Raw genomic sequence first — 16,868 nt, 5'->3', positions numbered from 1 at the left:
TCTTTATGAAACCTTCAGAATAAATATTCATTTTTCTCAAATAGAACCTCAACCATTTTGTGGGTCAACTGGTCAAGATCCTCAAAAAGGTCAAAGTCCCCCCCCCCCCCCCCACACACACACTTTCTTGTTTCTGATTTTATTTTTCTTTCTGACAAACACACATGATTCTGGTTCTGACTGTAATGCTCTCTCTCACAAACATACTATTCTGAATCTAAATCTGAGAGATGACATCTTGGGCATAAAGTTGACAATGTACAGGTATAAAATAAGTGCTGCTGGGCGAGGTTTGTTTTGCCTGGCAACACTTGTTTATTTTTAACCCTTTTATGCGCAACATGGGTCACAAGTGACCCGGCTGCATTTAATTTGCTTTTTATCTCTGCAATAAATTATTTTCATGACCCCACACTCCATGAATTCCTCAATTAACTTGTTTTTGTTCATTTCAAAACTTTTTTTAAATTTATATCTCTAAACGATTTTAAATAAAAATACTTTTTTTTGTCACTACCCCTCTAATGCACAACATGGGTCACAAGTGACCCGCATTCATTTTCTATGGAGTTTTGTTGAAGGTTTAGTGTTTCTTAGCTAGTTTTTTTTTAAATTAATTTTTCATTTAATTTACCAAGTTTCCATCACTTATTCAGTTTTTTTCAAACATTAATTATTCTTTTCATTAATTTATGGTTACCCATTGAATTATAACACTTTTTATGTAGCTATATTATATTTGCACACATGGGTCACAAATGACCTGCATTAATTTCCTATGTAAAATTAATAAGAATCAGAATTTATTTGCAGTAATATTTGAAATTAGTTTATTTCATCATTTAATATCAAAATTTATCATTACATATTCAGCTTTTAAAAAACAGCAATAATTATGTTCATTCCACTATGGCTACTCCATGAATTGGAATGCATTTTGTGAAGCAGTACAGCGGTTGAACACATGGGTCAGAAATGACCTGTGTTGGCTAAGTGATTGTGATTAAGATAAAAAATATTATGCGAACCATTTCACTACAAATAACAAAAATAATATTCTAAAAATCTAAATCATTTCTAATAGTAATCTGATTAAAAAGGTTGTTGGTATATTTAAAACATTAAACATTGTACATTGTACATTATGTACAGCAACTAACACTGTAAACACCAATACTGAACTTCACTGCATTAGTAGCTATAGTGAGCCATGGACAACTGGAATATTAACTTTCAAACTGTGGGGAAGTGGTAAATGTAACTGAATAAAACTGATTGGGTAAGGTAATATTATATTGGCATGGGCACAGGCATGTATACATTGAGAACGCGCCGAGACAGCAGTCTCAGTTCTTACATGTATCACAAATGACCACAGTAACTGAATGGTCCTTGCATATAGGCCGTGTGCATTTGGAGCAGGAGAGGGTGACTTTCCTATCTCTGGCAGTTGGACAAAGGCTGCATCTCTTCCTCTTGGATTTTCCTCCCTGTCTTAAGTCCTCTTGTGGATGAGTGGTCTCAGCACTCCCCCTTTTCACACCACATGTTGACATGGCCTCAGTAACATTCCTCCGGAGATGAACAGAGGTCTCCATGCGCCTGTTCATGTGAGGCATGATGAGCTCTTTGGCCAACTCCTTGATGAAAAGCCGCCGTGCATTTGGCACACCATTCATATAGTCAGGGTGCAGTAAAGATGGTGAAGGCGTTCAGAGCACCAACATCAAGCATGTTTTGCCAGAGCACCATGGGCCACCTCCTTGTTCGCCTCTTCGATGTGTATGTGTGGACCATTTGATCCATGAGGTCAATAATAACTCTGTAACAGTTGTGTAATAAATATGTAATATTACAACTGAAAATAAATACTTACACGTAGTTTTGCAGAAGCAGCTTTGTAAACTTCTAAAATGAGTGTCAACAGTCAGTGATCAACAGTGGTCCGACTTTAAATGTTTTCCTGACAGGAAACACTTGCAAATATTATAGTTCCTCAGAACACCAAATCTAGGTTAAATTAAAATAAACTTAAGTAAAAAAAATTATGCTTCAAACATTACCTACTTTTTACTAAACTTTTTAAATATTGTAGGTGAAAGTATTGATTTTTTAAGGTGTAAGTGAGAGAACCATATCCATGCTTGGAATTACATTAGAAATGAATGCGGGTCACTTGTGACCCATGTCTGCGAATTAATGGAGAAATTACAAATACATGTTTATTTATGAGATACAAAAGTAAAAATGATAAATAGTTTTTGTGCATCAAACCCTACCTAATCTGTCAATTTATAAAATATTATAGGGTTAAATGTATTGTTTCAAGAAGTTGTAAGAGAGAAAACCATGTCCTTGCTGGAAATTACATTAGAAATGAATGCGGGTCACTTGTGACCCATGTTGTGCGTTAGAGGGGGTTACAATAGCTTGCGCATTAAAGGTTAATAATTTACATTCAGAGGATGAAGTGTTTTTTTTGTGTGTGTGTTTGTTTTCAGGCAGCCCACCCAGGACGCCCCTGAGGAAGTGCGTGCTCGTGATTTCAGGCGTGAGCTGGAGGAAAGGGAGAGAGCAGCTGTCAAGAACAGAGACAGAGGAGCAAGAGGTGTGTGTGTACGTTTTTATATATATATATATATATATATATATACACACACACACACACACACACACGTGGGTGTGTTTTTAATAATGGCGCTTTGTGTCTCCTGCAGAACACACCTCTTCTTCCTCCTCCTCTTCCTCATCTAAGCGCCCTCGCCTCGATCAGATTCCAGCTGCAAACCTCGATGCAGATGACCCACTCACTGATGTACTACATACACTTTCACACACTCGCTTTATAGACAAGTAGATCGGTGGTATGATAAACACAGATAAATGGGCAGTTTAATATCCAGTGTATATGCACCAATCAGTCATAACATTAAAATCGTAACAGGTTATGACTGAAAGAGGGTGTGTGTGTGTGTGTGTACACAAACCCCATTTCCAGAAAAGTTTGGATGTTTTCCAAAATACAATAAAAACTAAAATGTGTGATTTTGTTAATTTACATGAACCTTTATTTAACTGGCAGAAGTACAAAGAAAATATTTTCAATAGTTTTACTGACAAACTTAATTGTATTTTGTAAATGTAAACAAAATTAGAATTTGATTCCTGCAACGCACTGAAAAAATTGGGGCCAGAAGCAAAATAACACTGAAAAGTTTATTGGATGTTCTGGAAGATTCCACAATAATTAATAATCGCAATAATTGGTGCCCACGGCATGGGGGAGGTGCATGTGTGTGAAGGTACCATTAGTGTATTGGAATTTTAGAGAGACATATCAAGGCCACGTCTCTTCCTAGGAGGTCCATGCTGATTTGAGCAGAATAATGCCACGTCTCATTCTGCACGGGCTCTAACAGCATGGCTTCATAGACACAGAGTGCATGTCCTTGACTGGCCAGCTGCTGCTCCAGATCTGTATCCTATTGAGACTGTATGGAGCATGATGAAGAGGAGAATCAGACAACGGAGACCACGGACTGTTAAGCAGCTGAAGTCTTGTTTTAAGCAAAAATGGACGAAAATTCCAATGACAAAACTGCAGCAATTCGTATCTTCAGATCTCATACGATTAAAAAGGGTTATTAAAGGAAAGCTGATGGAGCACAACGGTAATAACGTCTCTGTCCCAGCTTTTGAGTGTGTTGCAGACATCAAATTTTAACTTCATTTATATTTACAAAATACAATTATGTTGGTCAGTAAAACTATTGAAAATCTTTTCATATATACTGTTTGGGAAATGAGGCTGGACCGGCAGACGTTGACCGATTTTAATTTTCGCATTTGTCCGTCTGTATTGCAAAAGCATCGGACCAGATGGCTGATTAAAATAATAATAATAATAATCAGGGCTCGACATTAGTGATAGTCTGACTGGACAGGGCAACTAAATGTTTGGTCTGGACAAGTCAAATTCACATCCGATTGTCTGATGGGACAAGTTGAATTATTGCCAACTCTCTCGGAAGTTCCGGCAGTCTCCCATATATCGATAGCGGCTCCCTGAGAGAGAGCTCGAGCGCATGCTGATTGCTCTGTCTTGTCCAGTAGACCAATCAGTGTTCTCTGTGGGGGGGCTTTACTTACTTATACACGCCACATTTAATACAGCGCTCTTTTTAAACACGGAATTAACCAAAAAAAATTTAAATCATAATGTCTAAAACAGTATATACTTAACATTAAAGCTTTTCCCACTTCTCTCAGACAGACAGAGTGCATCCTGATTGCACTGTCTTGTCCGGTAGACCAATCAGCGTTCTCTGTGGGCGGGCTTTACGGCTTCTCTCCCCGACAGAGTGTCCATCAGTTCCATGTATCCAGCAGTGTCATGACAGAGTGCCAAGAAAAATAAATAAATAAAATACCCCACCTCAGACTACACAAGAGTGTCCCCTTGCCTAATAGGGGTAAAATAATGCCGGTGTTGCATGTTGTACTGTGTGCATCACTGACTTTTTAGCATTGCCCGTGGAGGAGTAAATGACTGTAAAAGACATGTTGAGGTGAGTTTAACAGTGTCCTGTATTCATGTGCAGATTATTTACACTTGCTGGCTCACTGCCCAGGTGACATGATCAGGCCAAACTCCTTGAAAAATTGATTAAAGTTGTAATAGAATATAATATGAGTTAAATAATGGTAATGAGCAGTTTCCATAAATAGTCTATATATAGTCTACATATTTTGTCACATTTTCTACATATAGGCTGATCTCGTTTGGTTTATAGATGAGAGAAAACTACAACCCCGATTCCAGAAAAGCTGGGACAAAGTACAAATTGTAAATAAAAGCAGAATGCAATGATGTGGAAGTTTCAAAATTCCATATTTTATTCAGAATAGAACATAGATGACATATCAAATGTTTAAACTGAGAAAATGTATCATTTAAAGAGAAAAATTAGGTGATTTTAAATTTCATGACAACAACACCTCAAAAAAGTTGGGACAGGGCCATGTTTCCCACTGTGAGACATCCCCTTTTCTCTTTACAACAGTCTGTAAACGTCTGGGGACTGAGGAGACAAGTTGCTCAAGTTTAGGGATAGGAATGTTAACCCATTCTTGTCTAATGTAGGATTCTAGTTGTTCAACTGTCTTAGGTCTTTTTTGTCGTATCTTCCGTTTTATGATGCGCCAAATGTTTTCTATGGGTGAAAGATCTGGACTGCAGGCTGGCCAGTTCAGTACCCGGACCCTTCTTCTACGCAGCCATGATGCTGTAATTGATGCAGTATGTGGTTTGGCATTGTCATGTTGGAAAATGCAAGGTCTTCCCTGAAAGAGACGTCGTCTGGATGGGAGCATATGTTGCTCTAGAACCTGGATATACCTTTCAGCATTGATGGTGTCTTTCCAGATGTGTAAGCTGCCCATGCCACACGCACTAATGCAACCCCATACCATCAGAGATGCAGGCTTCTGAACTGAGCGCCGATAACAACTCGGGTCGTCCTTCTCCTCTTTAGTCCGAATGACACGGCGTCCCTGATTTCCATAAAGAACTTCACATTTTGATTCGTCTGACCACAGAACAGTTTTCCACTTTGCCACAGTCCATTTTAAATGAGCCTTGGCCCAGAGAAGACGTCTGCGCTTCTGGATCATGTTTAGATACGGCTTCTTCTTTGAACTATAGAGTTTTAGCTGGCAACGGCGGATGGCACGGTGAATTGTGTTCACAGATAATGTTCTCTGGAAATATTCCTGAGCCCATTTTGTGATTTCCAATACAGAAGCATGCCTGTATGTGATGCAGTGCCGTCTAAGGGCCCGAAGATCACGGGCACCCAGTATGGTTTTCCGGCCTTGACCCTTACGCACAGAGATTCTTCCAGATTCTCTGAATCTTTTGATGATATTATGCACTGTAGATGATGATATGTTCAAACTCTTTGCAATTTTACACTGTCGAACTCCTTTCTGATATTGCTCCACTATTTGTCGGCGCAGAATTAGGGGGATTGGTGATCCTCTTCCCATCTTTACTTCTGAGAGCCGCTGCCACTCCAAGATGCTCTTTTTATACCCAGTCATGTTAATGACCTATTGCCAATTGACCTAATGAGTTGCAATTTGGTCCTCCAGCTGTTCCTTTTTTGTCCCTTTAACTTTTCCAGCCTCTTATTGCCCCTGTCCCAACTTTTTTGAGATGTGTTGCTGTCATGAAATTTCAAATGAGCCAATATTTGGCATGAAATTTCAAAATGTCTCACTTTCAACATTTAATATGTTGTCTATGTTCTATTGTGAATACAATATCAGTTTTTGAGATTTGTAAATTATTGCATTCTGTTTTTATTTACAATTTCTACTTTGTCCCAACTTTTTTGGAATCGGGGTTGTACTCGAGTATACCGCCCGTTAATATATACTCAAGATAGAACTGCTCCAGACAATACAGTAATGATCCGAGGACCAGTCAGTTGTAACCAAATGGAACATCTTTACCCCCAGACTTTTTTCTAGAGGAACTGACCTGTGTGCTACTGTTTTCTTGGGTAGAACTTTAAAGGAGATACGCAGAACCACTGCCTCACTTTGTTTATAAATGCCTTGAGACCTCAAGAACGGCACAGGAATAGTTTTAAGCGTTAACAATAAATGTAATATAGTCATTTTTATGATTAAAGTCATTTATATAGGTAGCGGTCTGAGTGAATGACCTTGGCGTCTGTGACGTCACAGCAGGAAGTCTATCGGTCTCATCGCCATTTCCGCTGTACTAAAACACAGAGCTGACTGCAACTCCGATCCTCCATTTTGAGCTAATTTATCGCCACGCTGCGTAGATGTGTTGCTGGCCGGTGCAGCAACACAATGGAAGGTGGATTTACGTTGCATTCACGGCCCAAGAATGTTCAAACTGCAAAGATTTGGATGCGTTTGCAAGAAATTCACGGATTGGGCGTCTACGAAGTGGTCTCTCCTCTGCTCTGCACATTTTACCGAGGACTCGTACGAGACCTCTGATCTGTTGAGCGTTGGCTATAAGCCTGGATTGAAAGAGGGTGCAGTACCAATAATTAAAGGAAAAGAAAACTACAAGAAAAGGAAAGCAAGTTCAGTTGCACCAGTTTTCCCGGAGTGTGAGCCGAGCAGTAATGGCGGAGTACTCGGTATGGAGAAAATGGAGGAGGAGTGGACCAGTCGTCAGATTTCTTGGCTGGATATGCTCGCCTCAGCAGCAATATCTTGCCCTTACGTGGAAGAAGCGAATGAACAAAGAACTGAAAGTCAGATTGCTTCAAAACAATCGGCCACAAGATCGGCCTTCAAGAAGCGAGAACACAGACAGGTAATGCTGCAACTATCACTTGGTTAAAAAAACAACAACAAAAACAACACGTCGTTTCCCTGCGTTTAGATTAATCCATGTAACTCGTATTGTGTGTTTAAGTTAGCAGTATAAGATTATTTAATTTGCTTCAGAATGTGATTGTTTCAGTTCATCTGATTATTTAATGAGCCTTTTACGTTTTATCAGTGAAAATGCATACATGTACATCTATGTTGCACAAGTTATAGCACCCTTCCTGTTTTAATGAGAGTCACATGAGACTGTCGGTTCAATTCCATCCAGTTCTCTAGACGGCTTTGTTCTCTGGCTTTATTTCGTAAGGCGGGGGCCTCCGTGGTCAACGTATTGCTATCTGATTCATTTTCCGATGGTTTGAACCGATATGGTTCTATGTGTAAGCAGTAGCATGTACACGCACTCCACTCCAATTTCAGGACTATCACAGTCAGCTGTATGACTATCTGAGGAATCCGAAGAATCTCCAGTAAATCCGAACGAAGAGGCCATTGCAACCGCTCTCGCCTGCCAAGTCTGGCTTTGGTCTACAGCACCGGTTCCTGCTGTGACGTCACACGCTCGGGGCCGGCTGGCTCAGCGGGGCAGCTTGAATGCCAAGTTTGCGGTCGATTTTAACTCTCAAAAATATATTTTTTAAAGTCCAATTATGTAGCATACAAGAGTCAAGGATGGAGATACTATCCACTCAGAAATGTATTGAAAAATAAAGGTTTTGCGTATCTCCTTGAAAGATGTTTTTCTTGAATATTCTGACATTTTCTTGTAAAATGCTCAGTTTGTAGTGTAATTAGCAACTAATGTCTAGTATAATTTGGCTTTTGAAGATGACAAAAATGTGCCTGGAAATAGCTGAGAAGCCATCTCCAGGCATCTAAAACCTTCAGCTTTAGATCCCCGGCCCCATATTATTCTGGGCCTTGGGCCCGTCATCCAGACGGACTGAAATCTGGACAGACAGACAGCATTTCAAACTTATTTGTCTCATTAAAATTCCTTATTTTTCACACTGTGTATGAAAACAGATGTGCACACATACACACGCGCACACAAATAGATGCATACATCTGTGTGAATAGATATGAGCGACACCGAACAGTTAGTGTGTGTGTGTGTGTGTGTGTGTGTGTGTGCGCGTACGTGCGTATTTGCAGGATGATGAAGACTCTGACTCCGCCTCGGACAGTGATGACGACACCGCTGCCCTGCTCGCTGAACTTGAGAAAATCAAGAAGGAAAGGGCAGAGGAGCAGGAGAGGAAAGTGAGAACCACTGACCAATATCTCACTCTCACACACACACACAGGACCACCACCACCACACACGACCACACGGCCCCATACACACATGATCCCTCCATACACACGCGCGTGCAACCCTCCTCCACCACGCGCGCACGCCCCCCCCCTCCACCACGCGCGTACGCCCCCCCTCCACCACGCGCGTACGCCCCCCCTCCACCACGCGCGCACGCCCCTCCCTCCACCACGCGCGCACGCCCCCCCCCACCACGCGCGCACGCCCCTCCCTCCACCACGCGCGCACGCCCCTCCCTCCACCACGCGCGCACGCCCCCCCTCCACCACGCGCGCACGCCCCCTCCACCATGCACAACCCCCCTCCACCACACACACACATGCACGACCCCACACACACACCACCACCCCACACACCACCACCCCACACACACACACACACAGGACCCCCCACCACCACACACACAAGACACCCCCCCCACAGACATGACCCCCCCCCCCCCAACCACACACACGACACACCTCTCTCACTCACACACACACAAGACCCCACACACACGACCACACGGCCCCATACACACATGATCCCTCCATACACGCGCGCGACCCTCCTCCACCACGCACGCACGTGTGCGCGACCCCCCTCCACCGCGCACGTGCGCACGACCCCCCCCCTCCACCACACATGCACGACCCCACACACACACCACCACCCCACACACAGGACCCACCACCACACACACAAGACACACCCCACACAGACATGACCCCCCCCCCCCCCACACACACACACACACAGGACCCCCCCCCCCCCCCCCAACCACACACACGACACACCTCACACACACACAGGACCCCCCTACCACACACACACGCTACCCTATATACATACACACTACCCCCCCGCACACCGTGCGCGTGCTCACACATGACCCCACACACACACCAGAGAGAGACGGAGCGAGAGGCTGTCCTTACCACATGCTGTCGCCGAGCTGGTGCTGGGTGATCGTGACCTCAGTGCGTCTGCAGATGGTTTTTCTGAGTATTTCAGAATGAGGCGATTACACCCAGTAATTCCCAGAATGTGTTGAATGCAGCAGATATGGAAGTGCTCTAGAAATCTGCTGTGGTGGCTGTAAGTTACCCAAGCTTTATAGCTGGAGATGAAGGTAGTAATGTAGATGACTTGGTAGACGCAGGCCTTTGTGCAGAAATATCGCTTCCTGTTTTGAAAGATCCGGCGTAGGAGTCTCTCAAAAGCGGCTGATACTTGTTGGATTTGTTTTTGGATCTCATGGTCAGTCCTGATGTTTTCAGAGAGGAATGCTTTCCAGATATCTGAGCGATGTACTTACTGACAGTTCTTCATCAACAGTGAAGACTGGTGGTGTGGGTGGGATCTCGGCACTCCACTGACAGACTACCTCCATTTTGGCGGTGTTGACAGTCAGCCCCGTCTCGTTGTATGCGCTCACTGTTGCCTCACGGACAGACTGGAGGTCTTGTGGAGTAGCAGCTGACAAGAACTGACTGCAGTTTAGTTACCTCCCGTTGAGCCTTCATATCCACAAGAGGGGGAGGGGCACACTTTCATGTGGACCTTGGTCATAATCATACAGTGCTCTGTCCAACGTTCTGCATCTCTCATGGCACATGTTCATGAGAACCTCTCTGATGTCATTGCATCTCACCAGAACGACCGATGAGGTGCCAGTGTTTGGAGTGAGTGTGTCGAGAGTCAGACATGCTGAGGTTAATGTTCCCTAACTCGGTGAATGTTGGTGTTAATTACCAGTGATAACTTCTGCATTGATCTGATCTGTTTGCTATCTTCCACTGAGAACGATATGATGTGTTTGGATTCGTAGATGACGGCACTGAATCCTGTAAAGGGAACATTACTAATCTCAAATCCAGCAATGTTGCGTTCTCAAAGTGCTTCATGTCTCAGATGCCGCCAGATAAGACCGCGTGTATCCTGTGTGTGTATACAGTGGGGGAGGGGAGGGTGGATGGTTTGCTGAAGCAATGGGACAAAACACAACATGGTTATTATGAGAAGTTTAAAGATGTTTTTGGTTCATTATGGAAATGTGGCAGGACACTGTGAGGGTAATGAATGAGGAAACACACGGATATACACACATTTTTAGATTAAGACAAACGTATTGTGCGTGTGTGTGTTAGGAGCGGGAGCAGAAAGCGGAGGAGGAGCGGATTCGGATGGAGAACATTCTGAGTGGGAATCCACTGCTCAACCTCGCTGGGCAACAAACACACACACAGAACACCTTCACTGTCAAACGCAGGTATATCTCTCACACACACACACACACACACAGAGAACACCTTCACTGTCAAACGCAGGTATATCTCTCTCTCTCTCTCTCTCTCTCTCACACACACACACACACACACACACACACACACACACACACAGAGAACACCTTCACTGTCAAACGCAGGTATCTCTCTCTCTCTCTCTCTCTCACACACACACACACACACACACACACACACACAGAGAACACCTTCACTGTCAAACGCAGGTATCTCTCTCACACACACACAGAGAACACCTTCACTGTCAAACGCAGGTATCTCTCTCTCTCTCTCTCTCTCTCTCACACACACACACACACACACACACACACACACACACACACAGAGAACACCTTCACTGTCAAACGCAGGTATCTCTCTCTCTCTCTCTCTCTCACACACACACACACACACACACACACACACACACACACACACACACACAGAGAACACCTTCACTGTCAAACGCAGGTATCTCTCTCTCTCACACACACACACACACACAGAGAACACCTTCACTGTCAAACGCAGGTATATCTCTCTCTCACACACACACACACACACACAGAGAACACCTTCACTGTCAAACGCAGGTATATCTCTCTCTCACACACACACACACACACACACACAGAGAACACCTTCACTGTCAAACGCAGGTATATCTCTCTCTCTCTCTCTCTCTCTCTCTCACACACACACACACACACACACACACACACACACAGAGAACACCTTCACTGTCAAACGCAGGTATCTCTCTCTCTCACACACACACACACACACACACACACACACACACACACACACACAGAGAACACCTTCACTGTCAAACGCAGGTATATCTCTCTCTCACACACACACACACAGAGAACACCTTCACTGTCAAACGCAGGTATATCTCTCTCTCACACACACACACACACACACACACAGAGAACACCTTCACTGTCAAACGCAGGTATATCTCTCTCTCACACACACACACACACACACACAGAGAACACCTTCACTGTCAAACGCAGGTATCTCTCTCTCTCTCTCTCTCTCACACACACACACACACACACACACACACACACACACACACACACACACAGAGAACACCTTCACTGTCAAACGCAGGTATCTCTCTCTCTCACACACACACACACACACACACACACACACACACAGAGAACACCTTCACTGTCAAACGCAGGTATATCTCTCTCTCACACACACACACACACACACAGAGAACACCTTCACTGTCAAGCGCAGGTATCTCTCTCTCACTCTCTCTCTCTCTGTCTCTCACACACACACACACACACATACAGAACACCTTCACTGCCAAGCGCAGGTATCTCTCTCTCTCTCTCTCTCTCTCTCTCTCTCTCTCTCTCTTTCTTACACACACACACACACACACACACACAGAGAACACCTTCACTGTCAAACGCAGGTATCTCTCTCTCACACTCTCTCTGTCTCTCTCACACACACACACACACACACACACACACACACACACACACACACCACCTTCACTGTCAAACTCTAGTATTGGACAGAAAAGCCTCGTTCTGATTTGAAAAATTTTGGCTTCCTATAAGATGTGTGTGTGTGTGTGTGTTACAGGTGGGATGATGATGTGGTCTTTAAAAACTGTGCTAAAGGTGTGGACGAGTCTCGGAAGGAGAAGCGTTTTATTAACGATACTCTACGTTCTGAATTCCACAAAAAGTTTATGGAGAAATACGTCAAATAACCCACATGACCTTTGACCTTTTATTCTGTTTCACATTTTCTTTTGACTCTTCTCATGATTTGTTTTTCATTGTTGTGTATAATTAAAACTTTTGATTTCTTTATTAGTGGTTGTTTACTAATGATTTACTCCTGTTTTATAATGCATCTTTGAGTTGGGGGTGGAGTTAATTGTTGTATATAGATGCGTTCCCTGTTGTGGGCGGAGTTAAGTTTGCGCCATTTCCATGCCCATGTGCTGAATTTCCACCAATCCACATTCCTAATGAAATTTACGTTCATGTACAGTCAGTCAATGTACAGATTTATGGATGAAGTAAAACCAGTCCAAAAAATTCAGATTTAAATTTGATTTTTTTTTTCTTAAGGCCCACCTACTTTTACCGAATGAGATCATTCATCTGATGTGACTAATCACTGACCAATCGTTTCTTCAGGACGAGTCTAATTTATTCCTCACAAACACTCAAACTACGTGTTTCACTCTTCAATATACTGGAAGTAGAACACGATTTTCAATTTTCTTCAGTATTTTACTCTGAAATGTGAATTAAAAACATGCTAGATTAAATAAAATAAAAGCAAAAATTCAACAGAAAAGCTTTAAATTCTCACTTCATGTGTAGTTTTTCAGTATTCTGTTTTTGTGCTCAGTGTTTCTGAAGGATTTCATGATTGTGTTTGGTCACTACATTACCCAGGATGCACCTCTCTCTCTCACACACACAAAATCATCACCCAGTCAGTGAAAATCATCAGGTAACACTGGTTATAGTGTTTGTGAGAAAGAGCTGTTGGCCAATCGCTGTTCAGGAGGTGGGACTTACACAGGTACGCATAAACAATTCAAGTCAAGTTTATTTGTATCGCGCTTTTAACAATAAACATTGTCGCAAAGCAACTTTACAGAATTTGAACGACTTAAAACATGAGCTAATGTTATCCCTAATCTATCCCCAATGATGAAGCCTGTGGCGACGGTGGCAAGGAAAAACTCCCTCAGACGACACGAGGAAGAAACCTCGAGAGGAACCAGACTCAAAAGGGAACCCATCCTCATTTGGGCAACAACAGACAACATGACTATAACATTAACGGTTTTAACATGAAGACAGTTTCGTTGATGTTATAAACTCTTCATTGATGGAAACTTGAGTGCAAAACTGTTCCTGACAACTGCAGTCCTAAAGTTAGCAAGTCAACTGTAGTCCTCAGCCATAAGGACAAAACTCAGCCAAATTCAGTTATAGAATCACAAAGGTGCTGAAGTCTAAAACATATTTTCCTACCTGTAGTGTAAATGTATTACCATGTCTGTTATTTTGTTCTACCTTGAGAGCATATCCTAATTGAAGAAGTGTAACTTAAACCCTGTCCTTAGTGTTTTAGGAGGTAGTACATTACACTATTACAGATAAACACACACCATAAATATGTGCTTCCTGTAGTGTTTTGGTGGTCACAGTGTCAGAGAGATGGACATAATTTTGCAAGCTATAGATGTTGCAGACCCTGTGAGTGAATATCATACATCAAGTTTAAAGCATGTAGAATCAGGCAGATGATGTGCACTCCTGGGTGAAAGTGGATCTCGTGCATGTGGGAATTCGAAAATGTTTGATGCTCAAAACTAAATCACCTCGTGTCATGACAAGTTCACACCAACAGTGTTCAGGCTACGCACCTTACACAGGTAAATAAATCAGAATTAATAATTGCACAAATATTACAAAATACTCAAAAACAAACCTTGGTTTGTTGTCTAAAGGCAGCAAACCAATTCAATTCACTCAATGGAATCGTACTTATGGGCGTGTCTGAAAAAGGGAATGATGCGTTGTGTGCTTGCGCAGTTTACTCAGGTAGGACAGTTTCATCAGCAGGAAACAATTGAAAACACTGGAGCTGAAGGACCAGTCCTCAGCAGAGTGACATCACATCCATGATGCTGGTGTTCTCAGTAAACACTGGAAATGCTTCAGGTTCTGATTTATTTTTTTACATTATTTTGGCTGCAGAGAGCAAACAAAACTTTCTGGGATCTCTGTTGTTCTAAATGGGAATTTTATCAGAAATGTCTGAAGATCACTGGGGAGGTTTTTTTTTTTTTAAGTGGTGAGTGGCAATCCTGTGATAATTGAGTTTGACCAATCAGTGGTGTGTGTTTTTCTGGCTCCACCCACTCATCCCCGTTTGGTTTTCTTGGTCCCATGCATAAAGGAAAAACACGTTCAGGACCAGAACTCCATTACGGTCCATCTCACCGAGGAACAAGAGAGACCACAGACTTATGACTGAACTACAGTCTGAGGAGACATGCACTACCTTGTCTCACATGTTAATTAGATTAATTACCTTGCAGGTTATTAGCAGTAGTGCAATGTCTGGGCACTCAGTGGTTCAGTGTTTTTCCAGCTGGAGTTTAAAACATGTGAGGAGGTGAAAGTGCAGAGACTAAAATGAGAGCTATGATTAACATGATTATTATCTCTTAATCACTGTAAATGTGACAGGTATAGAAAATGGCTTGTTTTGTAAAACAGTTACGCCCCCCCAGTCCTATTTTTTTTTTGTTTTATTAGATCTAACCTAATTGTATTAACCACTAATGTATTTATTTTCATGCCACTAGATTGCACTGTCACACCGTAGTGGGTTGCCATGGAGACAGTAGCTCGAGCACTCAGAAAATAAATGGTGTTTGCTTGAGCAAGATGTAATTTCTGTGTATCTGAATTGCATCTAACCCACAGTGCAACCCAGCCTGTGGGCCTTGTACCTGCCCAGATTCCCCTAGGTCTGGCGCTGGTAACAGTTGGGGGCTCGTCCGGGATTAAGCATCCAAGAGCAGGGTGAGCAGTCACTGTGACGGTGAGACCAGTTGTCCAAGCTGCAGGGAAGGCTGCTGCATTGAGCGTCATCCAGAGAGCGAAAGTCACCGGTGAGACATCATGATGGCCACAGTTACCCCACGGCGGATACTGATCTTCCAGATAAACAAAAAGCTTCCAGCGCTGAGTTCCAGTCAACTGCAGTTGGTTGCCAGTTCAGTTGAAGATGGCAGCGAGAGCACTGAGGGCTTCAGTGAACCAGAGCTGTATGATTTTATCGTGGACTACACCAGGAGCGAGAGGTTGAAAGCGATGGAAGATGAAGGCATGGCTCAACTCCTCTCCCTCCAGGACCCTGCTGCATGCACTGATTTTTAATTCACACGCTAGGTCTGGTGAGGTTTGTGTTTCCACCGTTCACATGGACAGCAACACGCGTCTGCCACCCATGGACATTCATGCCCCTGGCACTCCGGAGATGCCAGCCCAGCTGAGTGTTGCTGGTAACCACAGTGTCCACCATGGTAGGTCAAGCCTATCATCCACTGTAACAGACCAGGTTTTAAGGTTGTCTGATGTTACTGCTCTGCTTCCACGCAGAGAGTGTAAACTGCATGGTGGTCAGATATCCGATACAGGTTCTGACATGTCTTTTAAGGGTCTTTTGTAAACAGATTGACACTGCTTTACAAGAAGGGTTTAGTGAGGCCGAGATCATTAGAGCAGTTCTTAAAATAATTAAACCAGGTACATTTAGGGATATGTTAACTAACCATGATGACCTAACAGTTAACAGTTTAAAGAGGTTCCTCTGTTCTCACATCAGAGATCAAAGTGTAACCGAGCTCTTCCAAGAATTAAGTAATGCCAGACAGCACGACAGAGAGAGCCCACAGCAATTTCTGTATAGACTCATGGGATTAAAGCAGAGGGTTATTTTTGAGTCACGGCAGCCAGGCGTAGAGTTTAGCTATGACAGGAGGCTTGTACAAGGTACCTTTCTACACACACTCTACCAAGGTCTAAATGAGAGGAATAGGTATGTTAGACATGACATCAAAACATTTCTTGCTGATCAGCAGATTAGTGATGACTTTCTGTTAGAACAGATGACTAAATCCATGACTGAGGAAGAAGGTAGGTTAAAGCGCCTGGGTGCCGTATCCAAGTCCCGACCGGTGACGGTAAGTGTTGCCCAACATGACGGTAATGCACAGACTGACACAACTACACCGACTCTAGTTGATGCCGAGTTACAGGCTAACCGTGATGCTATCAAACAACTGACTGCACAAGTGTCTTCGCTGACCCGACACATGACCC

The 16,868-nt window shown here is 43.2% G+C and overlaps 1 protein-coding gene across 3 annotated transcripts in view; it reads left to right on the top strand.

The window, feature by feature from the left end:
- Positions 1 to 12,818, top strand: part of cwc15 (CWC15 spliceosome associated protein homolog) — a 56,078-nt gene extending 43,260 nt beyond the window's left edge. For all 3 annotated transcript variants that reach the window (XM_060913180.1, XM_060913181.1, XM_060913179.1), the window contains 5 exons: positions 2,502 to 2,608; positions 2,718 to 2,815; positions 8,536 to 8,643; positions 10,828 to 10,949; positions 12,586 to 12,818. In XM_060913180.1, coding sequence (XP_060769163.1) covers positions 2,502 to 2,608; positions 2,718 to 2,815; positions 8,536 to 8,643; positions 10,828 to 10,949; positions 12,586 to 12,715 — 565 coding nt within the window. In that variant the 3' untranslated portion in view covers positions 12,716 to 12,818. The remainder of the gene's footprint in view (positions 1 to 2,501; positions 2,609 to 2,717; positions 2,816 to 8,535; positions 8,644 to 10,827; positions 10,950 to 12,585) is intronic.
- Positions 12,819 to 16,868: the final 4,050 nt, after the last annotated feature.

This window comes from Neoarius graeffei, chromosome 28, assembly GCF_027579695.1.
Source record: "Neoarius graeffei isolate fNeoGra1 chromosome 28, fNeoGra1.pri, whole genome shotgun sequence".
Lineage (NCBI taxonomy): Eukaryota > Metazoa > Chordata > Actinopteri > Siluriformes > Ariidae > Neoarius > Neoarius graeffei.
Note: the sequence above shows the minus strand (reverse complement) of the source record. Positions and strands in the feature narration are given on the sequence as shown.